Genomic DNA, 17,550 nt, shown 5'->3' on the forward strand with positions numbered 1-17,550 from the left:
TTGTCTAGCCTTGAGGTCACAGCCATTTCGTGCATAGTCAATACATTTTTAAACAAACCAAAGAAAACTACAGAGAAAATGGAGCCCAAGCTAAAGCCAGACAGAGGTAAAAGTCTCCTTGAGCATCTTAGAATGAAAGACAATCTATGGCCATGAAGCAATCAGGCTCCTTGTGGTCAATGAAAGTTGAATCACAAGAGAAGAGAGACCAATAGTTAGCAATCTAACAGAACGATTCAGACAAACAATCCAGTCCTCCACCTCCTACAGCTGAGGGACACATACTGCAGCAAGTTCTTGGACTTCTCTGTACCCCAAGTTCTATTCTGCAAAACAGGGACACTGATGGATAAGGTACACAATACACAATCATTAAATCCATCAAACATTGCATAAAGGATAGTGTGTTCTGTGGTGGTGAATGAGCCTGGTTCCCTCAGCTCTTGCCATGTTTCATGATCTCCACTCACATCTACTTCTTCAGCGACATTGTCCTTTCTGAGGCAACATTGCTGCTCTGTCAGCTCCACTTAGCTCTCAGCGATTTGCATGGGTTCTCTTCTTAGCCAGTCCTTCCTTGACTCCAGTGTCTGAAACAGTCCCTGCCACACAGTCGCTTTATATCATATGTCCTGGTACAAAGGGGCATCTCACTTATAGACTGATGTGCTGGTTGGCTCTTCCCACCAGAATACAAACAGCATGAGAACAGAAGTGGCATTAGATGCTTGCGACCACCTGCTTTGAAAACATTGAACATGGTTTTGGAATGAAGAAATGAATGAATGGCCTAAACTCCACCCAAGGTTCGTTATCGTCTGTAGTAACAAACAAGGTGTTGGTAGCCAATATAAATGAAAACTGAGGGAGAAGAAGCATAATCTTGATTAACTCAGTTTTTCCCTACTCTAGGAAATAGAAATTTTTAAAAATTTACATGAAATCACATGTATCGGGTCAAATCAGATGACACTTAAAGTTACACAGAAGCAAAATATCCAACTAAGGTGTAACTAACACATTTAACTTCACCATGATAAGACAGAGTAAAATGTGATACCATCTTTCATGCGGGGATAGACATTGTGCTAATAGATGCTTGCATAAAACTCCTAAGTGAATTTTAACAAACAAGAAAGGCAAATGAATAGTTCATGAGGTAGCCTGGCCCCACTGTGTGTTTTATGTTTTGAGCTCTGAAGTGGGAGCAGCACTTAGAGAAAGAGACAGAGACCCCTTGCTCCCAGACATCGCTGTCACCTAAGCTTCAGACTGAGCCCTTCCATCCACCCCAGCTTCCCATGGTGTAAGAGCAAACACTGTGTGCTAGCAGGCCACCTTTCATTAAGAATGATGCCAATCAAAGCTTAGGAGTAGGTGAGGGGGACCAGAAGCCGAGGGCTCTCAGCCTTGCTGTGAGTCTAAGCTTGGCTGTTATCACGTTCTATTATAAATAACTTGTGTTATACCTGCATGCAAAGTAACTCACAAAAAGATCACAATGCAGTGTCTCTTGGCCATATGACAGATGTTTCCATCTAAGGAGATTTAAAAAAATAAAACCACTCAATGATCCAGAATTATCGTTAGACTGCAGGTTAGCTTTAGAAGAATCAGGGAAACGTGAGCATCACCACTATTCATTCTTTGAGGCTGCTCGGACCAAACGTATTTGATTCCAGGATATGAAAACTGTGAGTCTGTCCCTAGGATGGTATTCTTTACAGAACAGCAATGACAAACATCTCAGATGTATCCAGAACAGTTTATCTCAGATAAATACTGACAGGTTCAAGTGAAACTCAGAAGAAATGGCTAACTGATGTGCCTATTAAGACACCAAAGTGCATGCTGGCCTCAGGGCACACTCAGTACCTGTGGCTCCTCCCACTTCTTCTCACACTGCTCTCTACCCTAAATGTCTTATGGGCTTCCCTTCTCCTGCATCTGGTCCTATAGAAGCCTGTCCTTTACCCATGTGTTCTCTTGCTCCTCTCTCCTCTCCATCTTCTTGGTTTTCTCTCTTTTCGCCCTGCTCCTCTCTCTCTCTGCCTGTCTCTGTCTCTCTCTCTCTGTCTCTCTGTCTCTATCTCTCTCTCTGTCTCTCTCTGTCTCTCTCTCTCTCTCTATCTCTATCTCTATCTCTATCTCTATCTCTATCTCTATCTCTGTCTCTGTCTCTCTCTCCTCTCATGGCCTGGTTCAATTTACTGATCATGCTTAGTCTGCTGCTTTCTCTCCCTGCTGTGCACTCTTCCAGATGCCTATGGCTGTAATCTCCCTCATATCTACAATGAAAAACCTCCTCAACCTTACCTTGGAGCAGTCATTTCCTCATTTCATCCAAATGTAAACTTCTGAGGGTTTTTTTTTCTATCATCAACAGTAAAAAGTTAAATAACAGTGCTTCTGAAATTTCTACCTGCTGATATTCCAATTCTAAATTCTGCCTTTGATATCTGATGAAGAATACTTATCTTCTGTAATTCAACCCGACCTTCGTGTCTAATTCAAATGCATACCACTATTGCAATCACCCTGTGGCAGTCCATTTGAAACCGTCATGTGGCTCTTAGTATTTTGCTTTGAAATCCCTTTGTACAAATTTTTAAAAACTGAAGTAATTATGTATTGGGTGTTTTTTTTATTTGCAAGGAATGGTGTTATATTATTTAATGAAAAATGTTAAATGGGAATTTCCATTTTACAGAGGAGGAAAGAGACTCAAAGAGTTAACTTGAAAGCCACACCATTATCTGGGCGCTAAGTAGAATCTTAGGTTTCTGACCCATGCCATTTTGGAAGCATCTGCTAACAGAATTTTGTGACCTTGTGGTACAGCTGGCATCTCAAAGCCTAGGAACACTGTGATACTCCATGTAGACGTTTTACACCTTCAAATGTCTGTTGGTTGTCGTTGCCATGACTACTGTACCTTCATCCCAGAGTGGCTATGGCCGAAAAGTTTCTTCTTTTTTTTTTCTTTTATTTTTTATTGGATATTATATTTACATATCAGATTACATCCCCTTACCCCATTCCCTCCACCACCCAGGAGCCCCCTATGTCATCCCCTCCTCCTGCTTCTATGAGGATGTGCCCCCACCTACCCCTCCACTCCCACCCCCACCCTCAAATTCCCCTCCACTGGGTGTTCAGCCTTCATTGGACCAAGGATCTCCTCTCCCACCTATGCCTGACAAGGCCATCCTCCCCTACATATACAACTGGAGCCATGGGTCCCTCCATATGTGCTCCCAGGCTGGTGGTTTAGACCCTGGGAGCTCTGGTTGGTTGGTATTGTTGCTCTCCTCATAGGGCTAAGGACCCTTTCAGCTCTTTCAGTCTTCTCTCTAACTCCTCCATTGGGAACCCCTTGATCAGATCAATGGTTAGCTGTGAGCATCTGCCTCTGAATATGTCAGACTCTGGCAGACCTTTAAGGAGACAGCTATATCAGGCTCTTATCAGCATGCACTTCCTGACATCCACATCAGTGTCTGCCTTTGGTGACTGCACATGGGATGAATACCCAGGTGGAATGATCTCCAGACGGCCCCTCCTTCAGTTTCTGTTACACACTATGTCTCCATATTTGCTCCCTTGGGTATTTTGTTACTCCTTCTAAGTAGGACCGAGGCATCCACACTTGGTCTTCCTTCTTCATGAGCTTCATGTGGTCTGTGAGTTGAATCTTGGCTATTTCAAGCTTTTGGGCTAATATCCACTTATCAGTGAGTAAATATCATGTGTGTTCTTTTGTGATTGGGTTACCTCACTCAGGATGATATTTTCTAGTTCCACCCATTTACCGAAGAATTTCTCAAATTCATTATTTTTAATAGCAGAGTAATACTCCATTGTGTAAATGTACCACATTCCCAGAAGTTGCTCCAACATATAACAAGGACATATGCTCCACTATGTTCATAGCAGCCTTATTTATAATAGCCAGAAGCTGCAAAGTTCCTACTTGAAAAACTTCTTTCTTTCTCTGGGAACCCAGCTATGTAGAGATGGAGAAAGGGAGGAAGTATCAGAGAGGATGTATGGAATTGAGGTCAGTAGCCATGTTGTCTTCTGGTTTGCAACTGAGAATTGGTTTCTAGTAGGTTTCCATTTTGCCTCCACTTTCTGAGTCAAAACTATGCTTTGCCAAGAGACAGTTTCTCTTTACCTTCAGTCCCTCCTTCAAAATGAAAGTGACACTGATCTGTAAAACTGCCAAATCTCATGGCAAGACAGGGTCTTGGTACTGTTATAAAGCAAGCTTATATTTCTGAGCTGTGGACAGTAACATACTCTAATTCTCTTTAATATCAAGCTAGTTGGCTGTTAATTTAATTTTTTTGCAATGGTTCTAATTACCAGGTGTTTTATTAGACCCAAAATGCCTCCTACAAATGGGGGAGGGGGGAATATAAAAATCAAGACAGAAGAATTGAACTGGATGTGTAAATAAATATGCAAGCCATATTAAAAACAAAAGGGAAGGAGGGAAAGGTGGAGGAGGGAGAGAAAGAGGGAGAAGAGGAAGAGGAGGGGAGGAGGAAGATGAAGTAAAAGCAAAGCATGTCAATCAAAAATTTAAATACCAAAATTAAAGTATTTCAGACCAGAGCAAACCAGATCGTTTACCAGTGAAATCCTGTGACCACCTTTCTGACTCTAGGAATGAAGCATCAACCTGAACCAGAAAACTCAGTGTCTGAGTGAGAAGCAGGAGTTAAATTTGCCACTGGCCCTCAAGTGACTGGGAAAAGACAAATGTGTGACCTGGAAAAGGGAAGCAAAACCACAAGGACTGGGGCGGTACCAGCTTCCTGCCTGGGGGAAGTTTCTAGATCAGAGCTCAGAGAAGCAAGATCCAAGAGCCCAGAGCTCTTATTGAATTAACCACCAACCAAAGATCAAGCATAGACTGGACCTAGCTCCTCCATCCCCAATGCGCATGCGCACACACACAACACCCCCCCCCCCCACACACACACACACGTAGCAGATGTACAGCTCAGTCTTCATATGAGTCCTCCAACAACTGGAACAGGGGCTGTCCCTAAATTTGTTGCCTACCTGTAAAGACTCTGATATGCTGTGGGAGAGGACAGATATACCCAGAAGGGGCAGGGCTCCTCCTTCTCAAAGGAGAAGGGAAGTGGGGAGTCGGGGAGGAGCTTCAAGAGAGGGAAACTGGGAGGAGCAGGGGCTGATATTAGGATGTAAAGTGAATAAATTAATTAATTAAAAAGAAGTCAGGATCAGTCTTCAGACTCTGCACTTAGATTTGTGGGATTGAATACCAGGCAGGAAGGGACGACCCAAACCAGAACTCCAGAGGTCAGGAGAAGCGGATCTTTGGCCTTGTTTTATTTGCTCACACATGAGTAATCTCCCTGAAGCCAGAGAGAATTGCACAAGGAAAGAGTAGCCTGACCAGGGAAATAACATTGGCCAAGACTGTGAGACCCAACTTTAATGGCAGGCCTCAGCCCTTACTCTAGTCATCACATGACCCACACAAAGATACAAGTGCCTCTAGTTATCTTACAGTTCTCTGCATGGCTCAAGACATTTACAAGGAATAAACTTGGATCATGAGGAGAAATAAAGGAATCAGCTTCAACAGGCACACTTGGGCCTAGATGCTGCATGGCTGGGCTCCAGTCTAATGGAAAATAGCCTTATCTGGATCTGGTTCAACACCTAACTCAAGACACCAAGCACCTACAGTTGTCTTTGGTAGTTATGCCCCTGTGGAAAATGGTTTGCCCTTGTCATGGCCTCCAGTTTTTGGCTCTTGCTGGGAGACCTTGGATTTTTTTCTAATCTCAGTTTTGCATGGTCCCATAGCAACCACTTAATCCCCAAATCCAATGCCTCTGTCCAGGTCAGGAAAGAAAATTCCCATGCCTAGGCTTCCACATATGCTATTTAGAACACATCTGAAAGAGCAGACCAGGAGGCTAAAAGGAAATGAAACCATGTTCACCACATCCCACCTACTTTGTTCCTCAGATTGTGTTTTTGAGTTTCAAGGATACTATAGATAGGGAGAAGGAGAGCTGGGGTCTAACCTCTCTGGACAAATCTATTTCATCTCTTCAAATGGAAGTGCTGCCTTCAATTCTTCCTGGCTGATACCTGCTCCAAGAACTATGCCACCTCCCTGTCTTCAAATCCCCACACTTCCCAAAGGCATTCTTTCTCTTCTTCAATGCCCCTTTCTGCCCTCACACCCAGCCAGTTCTCAGCTCACCCTAATGTACCCACTGAACATGCTCACTGAAGTGATCCTCCTGGCACATTCCCCAAGAACATGGAAACTGGAGCCTGTGCCTTGGATTCAAAAGCTGCGTCTGTCACAAACTGGCTGTGTGATCCTGTTCGTAAGTTACTTGAAACACTGTACCACAGTGTCCTTGTCTGTGGAAGGAAAACATGCCTAGTGTTTCATAGAGTCACTCTGTGGATTAAATGAGATAATGTCCCTAAAGCCCTTGGCACGGTGCCTGGCACATAGCAGGCTCTCACTCAATGTGAGCTTTTGTTATTAATAGTTACCTTTTATTTGGGGTTTTGTTCAGTGAAATAGCAAGGTCAAAAAGAAATGACAAGTCTGGTGGGTTCTTTTTGTTTTGTTATGTTCCTAGAAAGGGAAAAATGGAGCAACAGAGAAGGCTCATGAAACTGAACCAAGGGGGTGAGGAGCAGGAAGCTGGAGAAGCAGAGAGCTCCTCCCTGGTTAGTGTTTCCCTCCCCCTCCTCAGACAGAGACAAAGCTTTGGCATCTTTAAGTCCTCAGGCTTGGGCTATGGCTTCACTCCTGGGTGAGTAATGCTGTGTTCAGAATCACTGTTGAACATAATTCAATAGAACCTTTTAAGCCACATCATAATGCGGACAGACAGCAGAAGCAGAAACATAAATAAATAAATAATAAATAAATAAATAGATGCCTTCATGCAACTTTTTTTTTTTTAACCAGTTTGTGGAAACTCTGAAAAAAGGCTTGCTGCACCGGGGATAAGGCAGACTTCACTCACCGGCAGGAGTCCATTTGGCTGATTAAGGTCCGTCCCTTTTGCAGAGCAGCAGCTGTAGCGTCTTTAATTTCTCTGTGTAATTCCTCATGCTTTGCCGCCAAGACAGGCAGGCTTAAACCCTCTGATTTAAGGAGCTTAAGGTAAGCTTCAACTTTTCCAAGTACATCAAATGCCTGCACAAAAAAAAAAAAAACCTTTCATTTTCTGCTTTTTTAGTTTAAAACTCCATCAATGTATACACGAAACACCAGTGATTAAACCAGGCCATTCAACTTAGGAATTTGATCATAGCAACAAAACAGCAAAAACGTCTTAGTTCTGGAAAACAGCAGTGCAGTGCCCACTCAGGGAAACTTACAGCTTAGTCCAACATAAGTAAATGTCAACGCCATAAAGTTACCAAAATCACTTATATTTAACTATCTGTATGACACAGATAGCTAAGACGGTATGACATTTGGAGAGTCAGATTGATACTTTGCATATTTTATACTGTACACATATACAATGGATGAGCTATTAAAAACTTAGTAGCCTTTCATGACCTGAATATCTCTGTAACATGTCTTAAAGGAAAACTCCCTAATGAGCTATACTTTGAACCTGAAGCACTAGAGAGAGACACTGAGAAAGTAGTATTGTTTTCTGCTTTGCCTTTAAAATATGATCTTGACATATTCCATCCAAGGAATATGTCTACAGGAGGGGATTATACGTCAGTTATGGAATAGTGCAAAGAATGGGAACAAAGTAATAGTTTCTGATATGCTTAGTATCAGATATATAGAAAAAAATGTAGTCCTTTCAAACAAAGGCATTCGTTGTCTTACATTGTTTACTTTATGTGTATGAGTGTTTTGCCTACATGCATATCTATGTATCACTTGCATGCCTGGTTCCTATGGAAACTACAAAAGGTTGTGGGGTTACGTTGAACTGGAGCTACAGATGTTTGTGAGGTGCCATGCTGGTGTTGGGAACAGACAGACTGACTGCCCAACATAAAAGGTAGAGTTTACAAAATTAACATGAAATACAAAGGAGTTGTTTATTGGCTATTGAGGCTTAGGTGACATTAAGATACAGAAGCATTGGGCTAGAGGGATGCCTCAGCAGTTAGGAGGGCACACTATTCTTGCAAAAGACCTGAGTTTTGTTCCTAGAACCCTCAGAGGGAGGCTTACAACCTTCTGCAGCTCAGCTCTAGGGAATCTTATGTCCTCTTCTGGAATCTACAGACAACTGTATTCATGTTTATGTATCCCCCCCCCCCCCCAACACACACTATGCAAACAACCTAGAAGTAATAAAAATAAAAAGTTATACAGGATACATAAGAGTAATAAGGAGAACTGTAATTTTAAAAGACATTTTAAAAAGATAAAGCAGAGTACGGTCTTTATAGGTCTCCTGATAGCCATTTCTGACCTTTGGCCTAGAGAGGGGATAAGTAAAGTGAGTCAAAGAAAGGTTGAACATCAAGAGAATTCTCAGATACTCTCTTATGTTGAGATTCTCTTCTTCCTCCAATGTCCTTTCGTCTTTCAGGTTTGCTCTTAGTCACTTAAGCCTTTTAAGCTTTGATACACAAGAACCCTTTCTTACTTGGTCATGTTTCTCTTGCAATTGAAAACAGAGCAAAGTATGATGGTATACTGATGTTAGCGAATGTGGTTTTATGACTTTCCCATAGCTCGCTGAAGCATCACTAAGGAGTAAGCTCTGATTCTAGGGTTTCAATTTTATTTTAAATATGGGGTTGTTTATTTAGGATAAAATGGTCTTTCTCATTAATCAAGGGTAAGGTTTAAAGTCAATGCCTAACAAAAACTTCTAGTGGCTAAGATTACCTTGGGTTTCCTTAAATCCCACTTGAAGTTTAAGGTTGGTGAATTGTTGCATGGTATACTTGTACTTTGGATTGACAAATCCCAAGCTCCACCAAGGGAAGAGATAGATGGAAAGTCTACATGTAAATGTCAGGATGTGGTTTCCTTTCTTTCTTTATAAAAACTCTCAATCCTTCTACAAATGGAAGAGGGATGAAGAATTCATGGTATCTCTTCTTGATTACAAAGCTATTCTGTTTTAATAATAAACCATGCTATGCTTACTGTTGTTTTGAAAATTAAAGGAAAATGATGAAAGTAACTAAGAATGCAGGCATATGGGCAGTACTCAGACACTGTTAGCTGCTGTTCTAAATTTTGATCAATCAAACATGTCTTTAAAAGAATCTCTTAGCAGAGCACAGCCACCTGTTGCCTGAATTTCATCCTACAGGGCTTTCTTCTTTGACCCTGCCCCAGCAGCTGCCTCTCAGACTTCGACCATGGTGTCATCTTCATAGAAGTTAGAAACTAAAACTGCAAGGCTGTTGGATGCATGTGCAATGTCACTGTCCCTTAGTCATGATGCTATAATAAAGGTATGACTTCCGAAACAAATGAAGATAAACTGAAGGACCAGTCAGGCACTAGAAATAAGAGCCATAAATCAAAAGCAAAGGTAACTCATTAGCTAGGAATCAAATGAGCCAGATTTTTCTTCCACAGTCTCTTCTCAAATAGATCAATTGTTAGGAATACACTTCATGATTTTCTCTACACAATAAAGCAAATAATAAAATTACGACAGTTTAAAGGAGATGACAAGTTTCCTTTCATTAGCTTAACACAGACATGCGCAGAAGACCTCTGAGTGAGACGAGAAGGATTCTATGACAGAGCTCCTTACTTAATGTTCTAGTTGGATTTTTGTTGTTGCAATAAAACAAGACCAAAAGCGACCTCTGGGGGAAGGAGTTTTTAACATCTTAGAGATTAAAGACCATCACTGAAGGAAGCTAAAGCAGGAGCTCCAGGCAAGAACTGAGGCAGAGACCAAGAAGGAGCACAGCTACGAGCTTTCCTTGTTGTCTGACCCAGGATCGCCTGCCCAGGGATGGTCCTGCCCAAGGTGGCCTTGATCCTCCAACAACAACCATTAATCAAAGAAAATGTTCCAAAGACACGCCTGTAGGCCAGCTTGACGAAGACAATTCCTCCACTGAGGCTCCCTCTTCCCAGATGACTCTAGTTTGTGCCAAGTTGACGATAACTATCCAGCATAGTTTTAAGCATAATAGGGATAGTTCTGTAGAGACACACACACACACACACACACACACACACACACACAACCCAGCTAAACCTTTGGGCTTCATAAAGAATTCTTCTTTCAAAATTAAACTCCCCGTGACTGACTGAATGATATGCAAAATTCCTTTCTCTCATTCCTGTGTAGAATTTGGTGAGGAATCCATGTGCCAATTCCAGAAATGATCTAAGCATTATCCTTCCCAATTCACTTCTCCCAAAATAGAACGGACCGCTCTCCTATGTGCCCAACCTGTAGGGAACTTGATATACTGGATCTCTTTGTTGCGAATACAGGACAGAAGGTCTTCCTGGCATTAAGAACACTGTGAGCCTCATACAAACTCTCTTGGAATTAAAGTCTCCTCCCCCTTGGTCTTTCTTTTCATAGCCCCCTGCTTCTTCAAGCCTTGTATGTCCAGGGTGAATAAGCACTTATGAGTAGACTGGGGGTGGGGTGGAGATAAATGCACAAGGACAGTATTCTCTCCTGCTGGGTCCTAGGCATCTGAACCATTTCACCTGCTACCCCTCTGTCCTGCCACATGAGGAGACAGGTCAGCTCCTTTGGGCCCTAATTTGGAAAAGCTTAAGAAACTGCTTGGCTTGTGTTCTCAAAGAGGCCAATAAAAACCTTTCCTGTCCACTGTTAAATGTAGACCCAAGGTAAACTGCACCAAATCAAACATAGATGGTATCGGGGAATGGCATGTTTTATTCTTTTTAAAAAACTAAAAGACCCATGATTTAAGAACCATGAGCCATCTGGCATAATTCTGCTGCCATGATGGTTCACAAAGATGCTTTAACAATTTAACAGTTAGACTTGACTAGTAAATGTGGAAAGAGTGTATATTGGGCAACAACAAAACGAAGCACCCTGGAAAACACCCAAGGACACAAAACAGCTTCAGACCAGAGCCTCTGATTCCACCGCCTTTGGAGAGTCAGATCTCCTCTGAGTGACTTATATAAGAACCCATGACTTTCCTTCCCTAAGCAACAACTCAGACACCTGCCAGTGGCTCAGGCTGCTGAACTAACTCATTGTTCAGGACATGGCCAAAATTGCTCCAGCTTACAAACCCATGAGACCAGGAGCTGGAGCTGAAGGTGAATTGTAGGTCCCCTTTCCCAATTCTCCACTGCCCCCATGGGCTCCTTATTCTCAAAGCTGTTTTGCTGCCCTGCCCCTATCCCTTCCAGTCTCAGGGTAGATGAGTGTTCCTATTAAGCTGTATTTAAAGGCATTTGTTGCTCAGCAGAAAAATACTGGAAAAGAAGCTTTAAGTTGACTGCATGTATCAATAGCATTTTCCCCGTAAGAGAATGATGGAAATTTACATACTAACATCTTAGTCTTCCTGAGGTAAATTCATCTTACAAATGAAATGAGGCTCATTAAGTAGAACTTTAGGAATCTCAGGTCTATTCACTATTTCTTTCTTTTCTCTTAATCGACTTAAGTGATTTTAGGATGACCTTTGTTCTATTAATATGGGAGATCACGTACGAATCATTTTTGTTTTTATCCCTTCAAGGAATATCCAGCAATACCTATGGATCCTAGACGCAACTATGTGCTGGACATAAGATTTGCCAAATTCGAGTGGCTGAGGCCATGGGAAATGTGTGTGGAATGGTGGAGCTATGGCTAGCACTCAGCAGGTGCTCAGCTGTGCTATGCACCAGTGCTGCATCACCTTATTGAGATGGGCTGGCGATTCTGTAAGAACACAGAATTAGGATTTCTATTTTACAAACGAAGATGGCCTGTACAGGGAGAAGTTAAGTACATATCGAAGCTATGCAGTTAGTAAACGTGTCTGGCCAGATCCGTGCCCAGCCTGGCTCCAGGATCCACTATGTTATTTTGGCAGTCACGCTAATAAATATTTCTAAATTCTTCCTTAATGTCCTATCACTTCTAGTTTATACTCCAACTATACCCTTAAATGCATATATAATTCATCACCAACCTTTAAAAATTATGTAATGATGCTCTTTAAAGTAGACTGGGATTGTTAGACTTAGTTTTGAAAAGAAAACTCAAGTTCAAAAGCTAAATTGTATGCCATACAACCAGCTGTTTATTCAGTCATACAACATAAAATTTTGAACACTAGGTGGCATACAAAGATGACTAAGGCAACCTCTCTCATGAACAGTGAGAAATATGACAGGAATAAAAAGAAATAAGCAGTCAATACTGCCTGGAGTCTTTGGAAGTGTGATACATGTGATATTTTCTTACACATAACTCTAGTTAGCTGCTCAGCTATGACAAGAAGTTGCACTGAGAATCCATGTTCTTTGGGCATTGTAGTAAGATTTTCTCTTTTAAATTGATTTTATCCCAAATACTTTGCATCAATATAATCTGTTATGAACAACACAGTATAGTGTTCTTTGTTGTATAACCTTTTCCCGAGGCAATGGGAACAAATTTCTACTTGTACTGTATAGGACAGACCAAAGTAGAATTCACTCAAGGTTCAACCTGGGAAACTAATGAGTTTGTTGGGCTTACTTACAGAACATGGGCTAGGGGATACTTTTAGGAACATGGGTGACCACAGAGTAGCCACATCAATGGGGAGTCTTACCGCAGCATAGATGACAACCTCCCCATAGCTTAAGACAAGGACTCTTTTCCCTTCACTTAACTTGGTGAACATAATATATTCACTAGCTCCCCCTAAGATGTCAAGACTATGTGCATTTAGGAGCAGATTATATATCTAAGTACAGGAAGCAGTGGCTGGAACCCCAGGTGAGGGGTCAGTGACGTTTGTCTCCTCTACTATGAGAAAATATCAATTGCCTTGGAGGCGTCTTACAAGTAGCCACAGCAGCTCTGATGAAGTTAAGAGCTGTCACGCTCAGAGAGACCCAGTCTCTAGCAGATCAGCCATTCTAGAGTTTGTATTTTGTGCTTTCAATGGCTCAAATAATTAATTAGAAGGCACCAGACTGTTTGGGTAAATACAAAGTGAGATAGACATGCTTCTTAGCCTCAAGGAATTTTAATTGGGCAAAGAAAAATAAATCTACCGAGAATGACTACCACAAGGCTGAATATGTTCACTGCCAAAAGAGATACATAGTAGTGGGGAAGTACACATGGAAGGACATCCAGTGGATACACTCATGACTTAAAGATCCGCTGACAGATTTACTTACTATTAATTACTGGAAATTTACTGGAAAAAAAAGATGCTTACTGGTGAGTAGGAATAAAATGGAATATCTTTATTTGTATTTGCAGCACTGGAGGCAGAATCCAGGGCCTCAGGGACACCAGGTAAACACCTCAGTAATGAGTCATAGTACCCCAAAATTGAATATCTTGACGATCAGATGGCTAAGCCTGAACTGGGTTTAGGGATCTTGTGATGAACAATGTTAAAGACTTTCTACACCTTTCAATCATGCATTTAATACTTCTGTCCTAACAGTTTGGGCCCACCTTCATTGACTACTTGCTGAGGCTGAAACAATCTGGCCTCAGAGCTATAAGTCAAAGGTTCTAACCCATAGTCATCATTCTCTCAGGGGGACAGAAGGAAGGTAGATTAAATGAAGATATCATCATTAATTTGGGGGGGGTGAGATTTGACTTAAGATAATCTTTTCAAGTTCTTTTTTATTGGATATTTTATTTACATTTCAGATGTTATCTCTTTTTCCCATACCCCCAAGAAACCCCCCTATCCCATCCCCCTCCTCCTGCTTCTATGGGGATATGCCCCCACCCACCCACCCACTCCCACCTCCCTGCCCTCGAATTCCCCCACACTGGGACATCCAGCCATCACGGGACTAAGGATCTCCTCTCCCACCTATGCCCAACTAAGCCATCCTCTCCTACATATACAGCTGGAGCCATGGGTCCCTCCCTATGTGCTCCCAGGCTGGTGGTTTATAACCTGGGAGATCTTTTCAAGTTCTTAAATATTTTTCTTATATATTATGTAGTAAATGATATATAATAGCAGCAATTACATATAATAGAATATATACCACTATCTATTGTAAACACACACACATACATACATACATACATACATACATACATACATACATACACACACACACACACACACATATTCCTGAACATGGTATCCACATTCCTCACTGAGCCCCGGCTCTCTCTATTGATTCTGTCACTCTTCACATCTGATCTGAGGTGTATCTCTCCATACCTCAGGCAATGACTTAGCCTACATCTCCCAAGTATGACTGCCTTTGCATCTTCTGGCATTTTCCCTTTCCTTGTGTATCATCCTTCCCAATTCCACTCAGTGGTTACCTTTCTGGTACCTGAACTCATGTGCATAGACACACACACATACTTAAATCTTTTAAAAAGAGGACTCAGAGACACAGTGCTCAAAAATTAAAACAACTAAAAGTAACTTTTAAAAAACTCTAACAATTAGTATAATTTCCAGATTTTTACTTACATCATTTTAAGAAATTCCTTCTCAATAATATTTTTTACGTTCTCTATCTGGGCATGTTTCCTCTTTCAATCTGTTCAATAATTAGGCCATTGTAATTGTTTTCCACCAATGTGCTTTAAATGCATATATTTTTAAATGGTAAATGAGGAATATGTAAATGGAGAAAAAGTACAGCAAATGTCATGCTTAATTATTTTGTTTTCATGTCAAACAAAAACATGGCCCCAGGCATTACTGTCGTGCAATTGTTTTGAAAGGCTGCCACATCGTCTAAAAGACTCCACATTTTCAATAGGGATGGGGAAGCAATGGAAGCCACATCACTTCATTTCCTATGAGTACTTAGGGGTTTCTTTAAATGTCCCCAAATCACTTCACCTTTGTATTCATACTGACCATCTGAAGATCAAACTGTGTTCATGAAATAGACTTGGCCTGTCTTTTCTACTTGCTTCCCACAGAGAAATCATGTACCTGGGAACAGAAGATTTGGGCAAGAAACTTGATAACCCAAGAGCCAAGCTTGACAGATCTAGTTCAGTAATGACTTTTGCTTAAATAAAAAGCTGACGCTGTTCTGATCTTGAAAGACACTAGATATTCATCCCTGCTCAAGTCAATCACAACCCCCAAACAGTTGTAACTATGTCTTGGATGGTCTACAGCTATTAATAAAAGTCCACAAAAATGTCTGAAATATAACACACATGATAATCCATAATTGAGAAGGATAAAAACTTGGAGGGATCAAGGAATGTTCTGTAACAGATGTGATGCTCATATTTCAAGCTATGAAGGTACAATTCAGAGAGGGACTCCTCTCCAGTCAGCTCGTACTCACTGTGATGATGGTAATACTGTCAACAATACTAGTTAATTTGTTGCTGAATGATTCAACAAATGGGTGCACCAAATACAGTAGGACACTCTGAGAAGGAGGTATATCAATTCTTTAAGTAGCCTAGTTCAATCTTTGTGTGGGTTTTAGAAGCTGGTCTAGGACAAACATAGCAACATTCCTAAGGCCCATGTCTGTCTCAATATTGCCACCTGCTGATAAGTCCAGATTCAAACAGCCAGCTCTCCAGAACAATACACTGCTCACATTTTCTCTGCTTCAGAAACAGACTTATGAATTCCAAGTAACTGGCCCAAACTCCTAGGCAAATTACAGCGTACCTGTTGGGTTTCCAGAGTCATGAGACAAAGGCATTGGGGGACTTGTTCTGTATGGACAGTTAGGGGTTTGTTACAGCTTACTGGACTCAAACTTTAGAAGTTATATTGACCAATAGATTTTCTGCACATCTTGCTCTACATATTGTATCCTCGGGAAAAAGAACAGTGCCTGTCACAGAGAAGTTACTCAATAGATATTCATTAAATACAGGAATACCTAAAGATGGAGGTGAGTATTACCGTGGATTTACTGAACTGCTTATTCAGTGACTTGAGTGGTGGTGTGTGTGTGTTTGTGTGTGGATGTAGTGGTGGTGGTGTGTGATGGTAGTAGTGGTGTGTGTGTATGTGTCTGTGATGGTGGTGGTGGTAGTGGTGTGTGTGTGATGGTAGTGGTGTGTGTGTGTGTGTGTGTGTGTGTGTGATGGTGGTGGGGTTGTGATTATGGTGATGTGTGGGTGTATAGGGTGTAGTGTTGTGTGGTTGGTGGTGGGTTAGTGGTGGGTGTGTGTGGTGATGCTAGTGTGTAGGTGAGGGGTGGGGAATGAGCAGTAGGGGTAGTAATGGTGGTGGCATATAGGCACATGTGTGAAGATGGGTGTGTAGAGGTCAGAGGATGTCAGGCTTCCCACTCTGTCACTCTCTGCCTCATTCCCTGAGAAAGGGTCTCTCAAGGTACCCAGAGCTAAGCAGTCAGCCACCAAGCTCTCATTACCCTGCTCTCTTTGCTGTCCACAATGCTGAAGTTCCAGGCATGCACAGGACTATGCCTGGCTTTTTATAAAGATCCTGGGATCTGAACTCCTTACATTTGTGCAGCATAACCACCTCTTCATTCCCTCAAAAAGTACATTTTAAACCCACTACCTCACTTTTTAGTAAGCTGACATTCACACATCCCAGTGGCTCATTTGCCCACAGCACCAACATGTTCTGCTGACTGGCATTTGACATAACATGAATAACTTCAGCTGATGAGTTTGTTTACTGAGATAGTAATTCACATCTCTGTGAGGAAAGAGCTCTGGGCCAGAGACTTCTTTGTCCCCACAGCACTAACAGGCATGCTTGTCTGCATGCTCTCTCACCCCTCTCTCTTGAATGCCAAGAATGAAGGACCTGACCTCTCTAGAAGGCCACCTTTCTCAGTGTGGGCTTTGCAGCTAGCAGTCTTCCCGTCCAGTCCCAGTCACCTCCTGAGACAAAGAGCAGGCCTGGTTACTGCTTGCTCTAAAACAGCAGATTCCCTGAATAGAGAGTCTTCGCCTCACCCCTTCCTCTGTGGGCATCACCCATATTGGAACTGAAACACACAGAGCTCATCTGCATGTCACCCAGCTACTGTTTGGCTGCTGGGTCATCATTCAACACTGACCTGAAACCTATGCATCTGCTGCCAGCATCCATGAAAGGATGGCACCAGAGCCTGAAAGTCAGGTTAAAAAAAAAAAAAAAAAAAAAAAAAAAGTCCTCAGTGCTTGAAAGCATGACTTCACCTACAAACACAAGTGCACACAGCAAGGAAACCCAGCATCCTCCAGATATGTCATGGGCAATTTTCAATGAAAAATATAGCGCTTATGAGATAAACAATTGATGACGTAAATTAAACACTATGCTACTTACTGTACGCACAGAAATTCTAGCCTAGAAAATTATTTTAAAGACTTTTGATATTATCATTTTAAAAAAAAACAGCCCTCTAGAGATTTATTGATGAGCTTC

The 17,550-nt window shown here is 41.8% G+C and overlaps 1 protein-coding gene across 4 annotated transcripts in view; it reads right to left on the bottom strand.

The window, feature by feature from the left end:
- The window catches only part of Ccdc141 (coiled-coil domain containing 141), a 160,129-nt gene that overhangs the window by 59,700 nt on the left and 82,879 nt on the right, over positions 1-17,550 (bottom strand). For all 4 annotated transcript variants that reach the window (XR_013108661.1, XM_076928944.1, XM_034496603.2 and 1 more), the window contains one exon: positions 7,044-7,216. Coding sequence is in view for 3 of the 4 variants with exons in the window: in XM_076928944.1 (XP_076785059.1) it covers positions 7,044-7,216 (173 nt within the window). In the remaining variant the exon portion in view is untranslated. The remainder of the gene's footprint in view (positions 1-7,043; positions 7,217-17,550) is intronic.

The sequence above is a fragment of the Arvicanthis niloticus genome, chromosome 2 (assembly GCF_011762505.2).
Source record: "Arvicanthis niloticus isolate mArvNil1 chromosome 2, mArvNil1.pat.X, whole genome shotgun sequence".
In the NCBI taxonomy this organism is placed as follows: Eukaryota; Metazoa; Chordata; class Mammalia; order Rodentia; family Muridae; genus Arvicanthis; species Arvicanthis niloticus.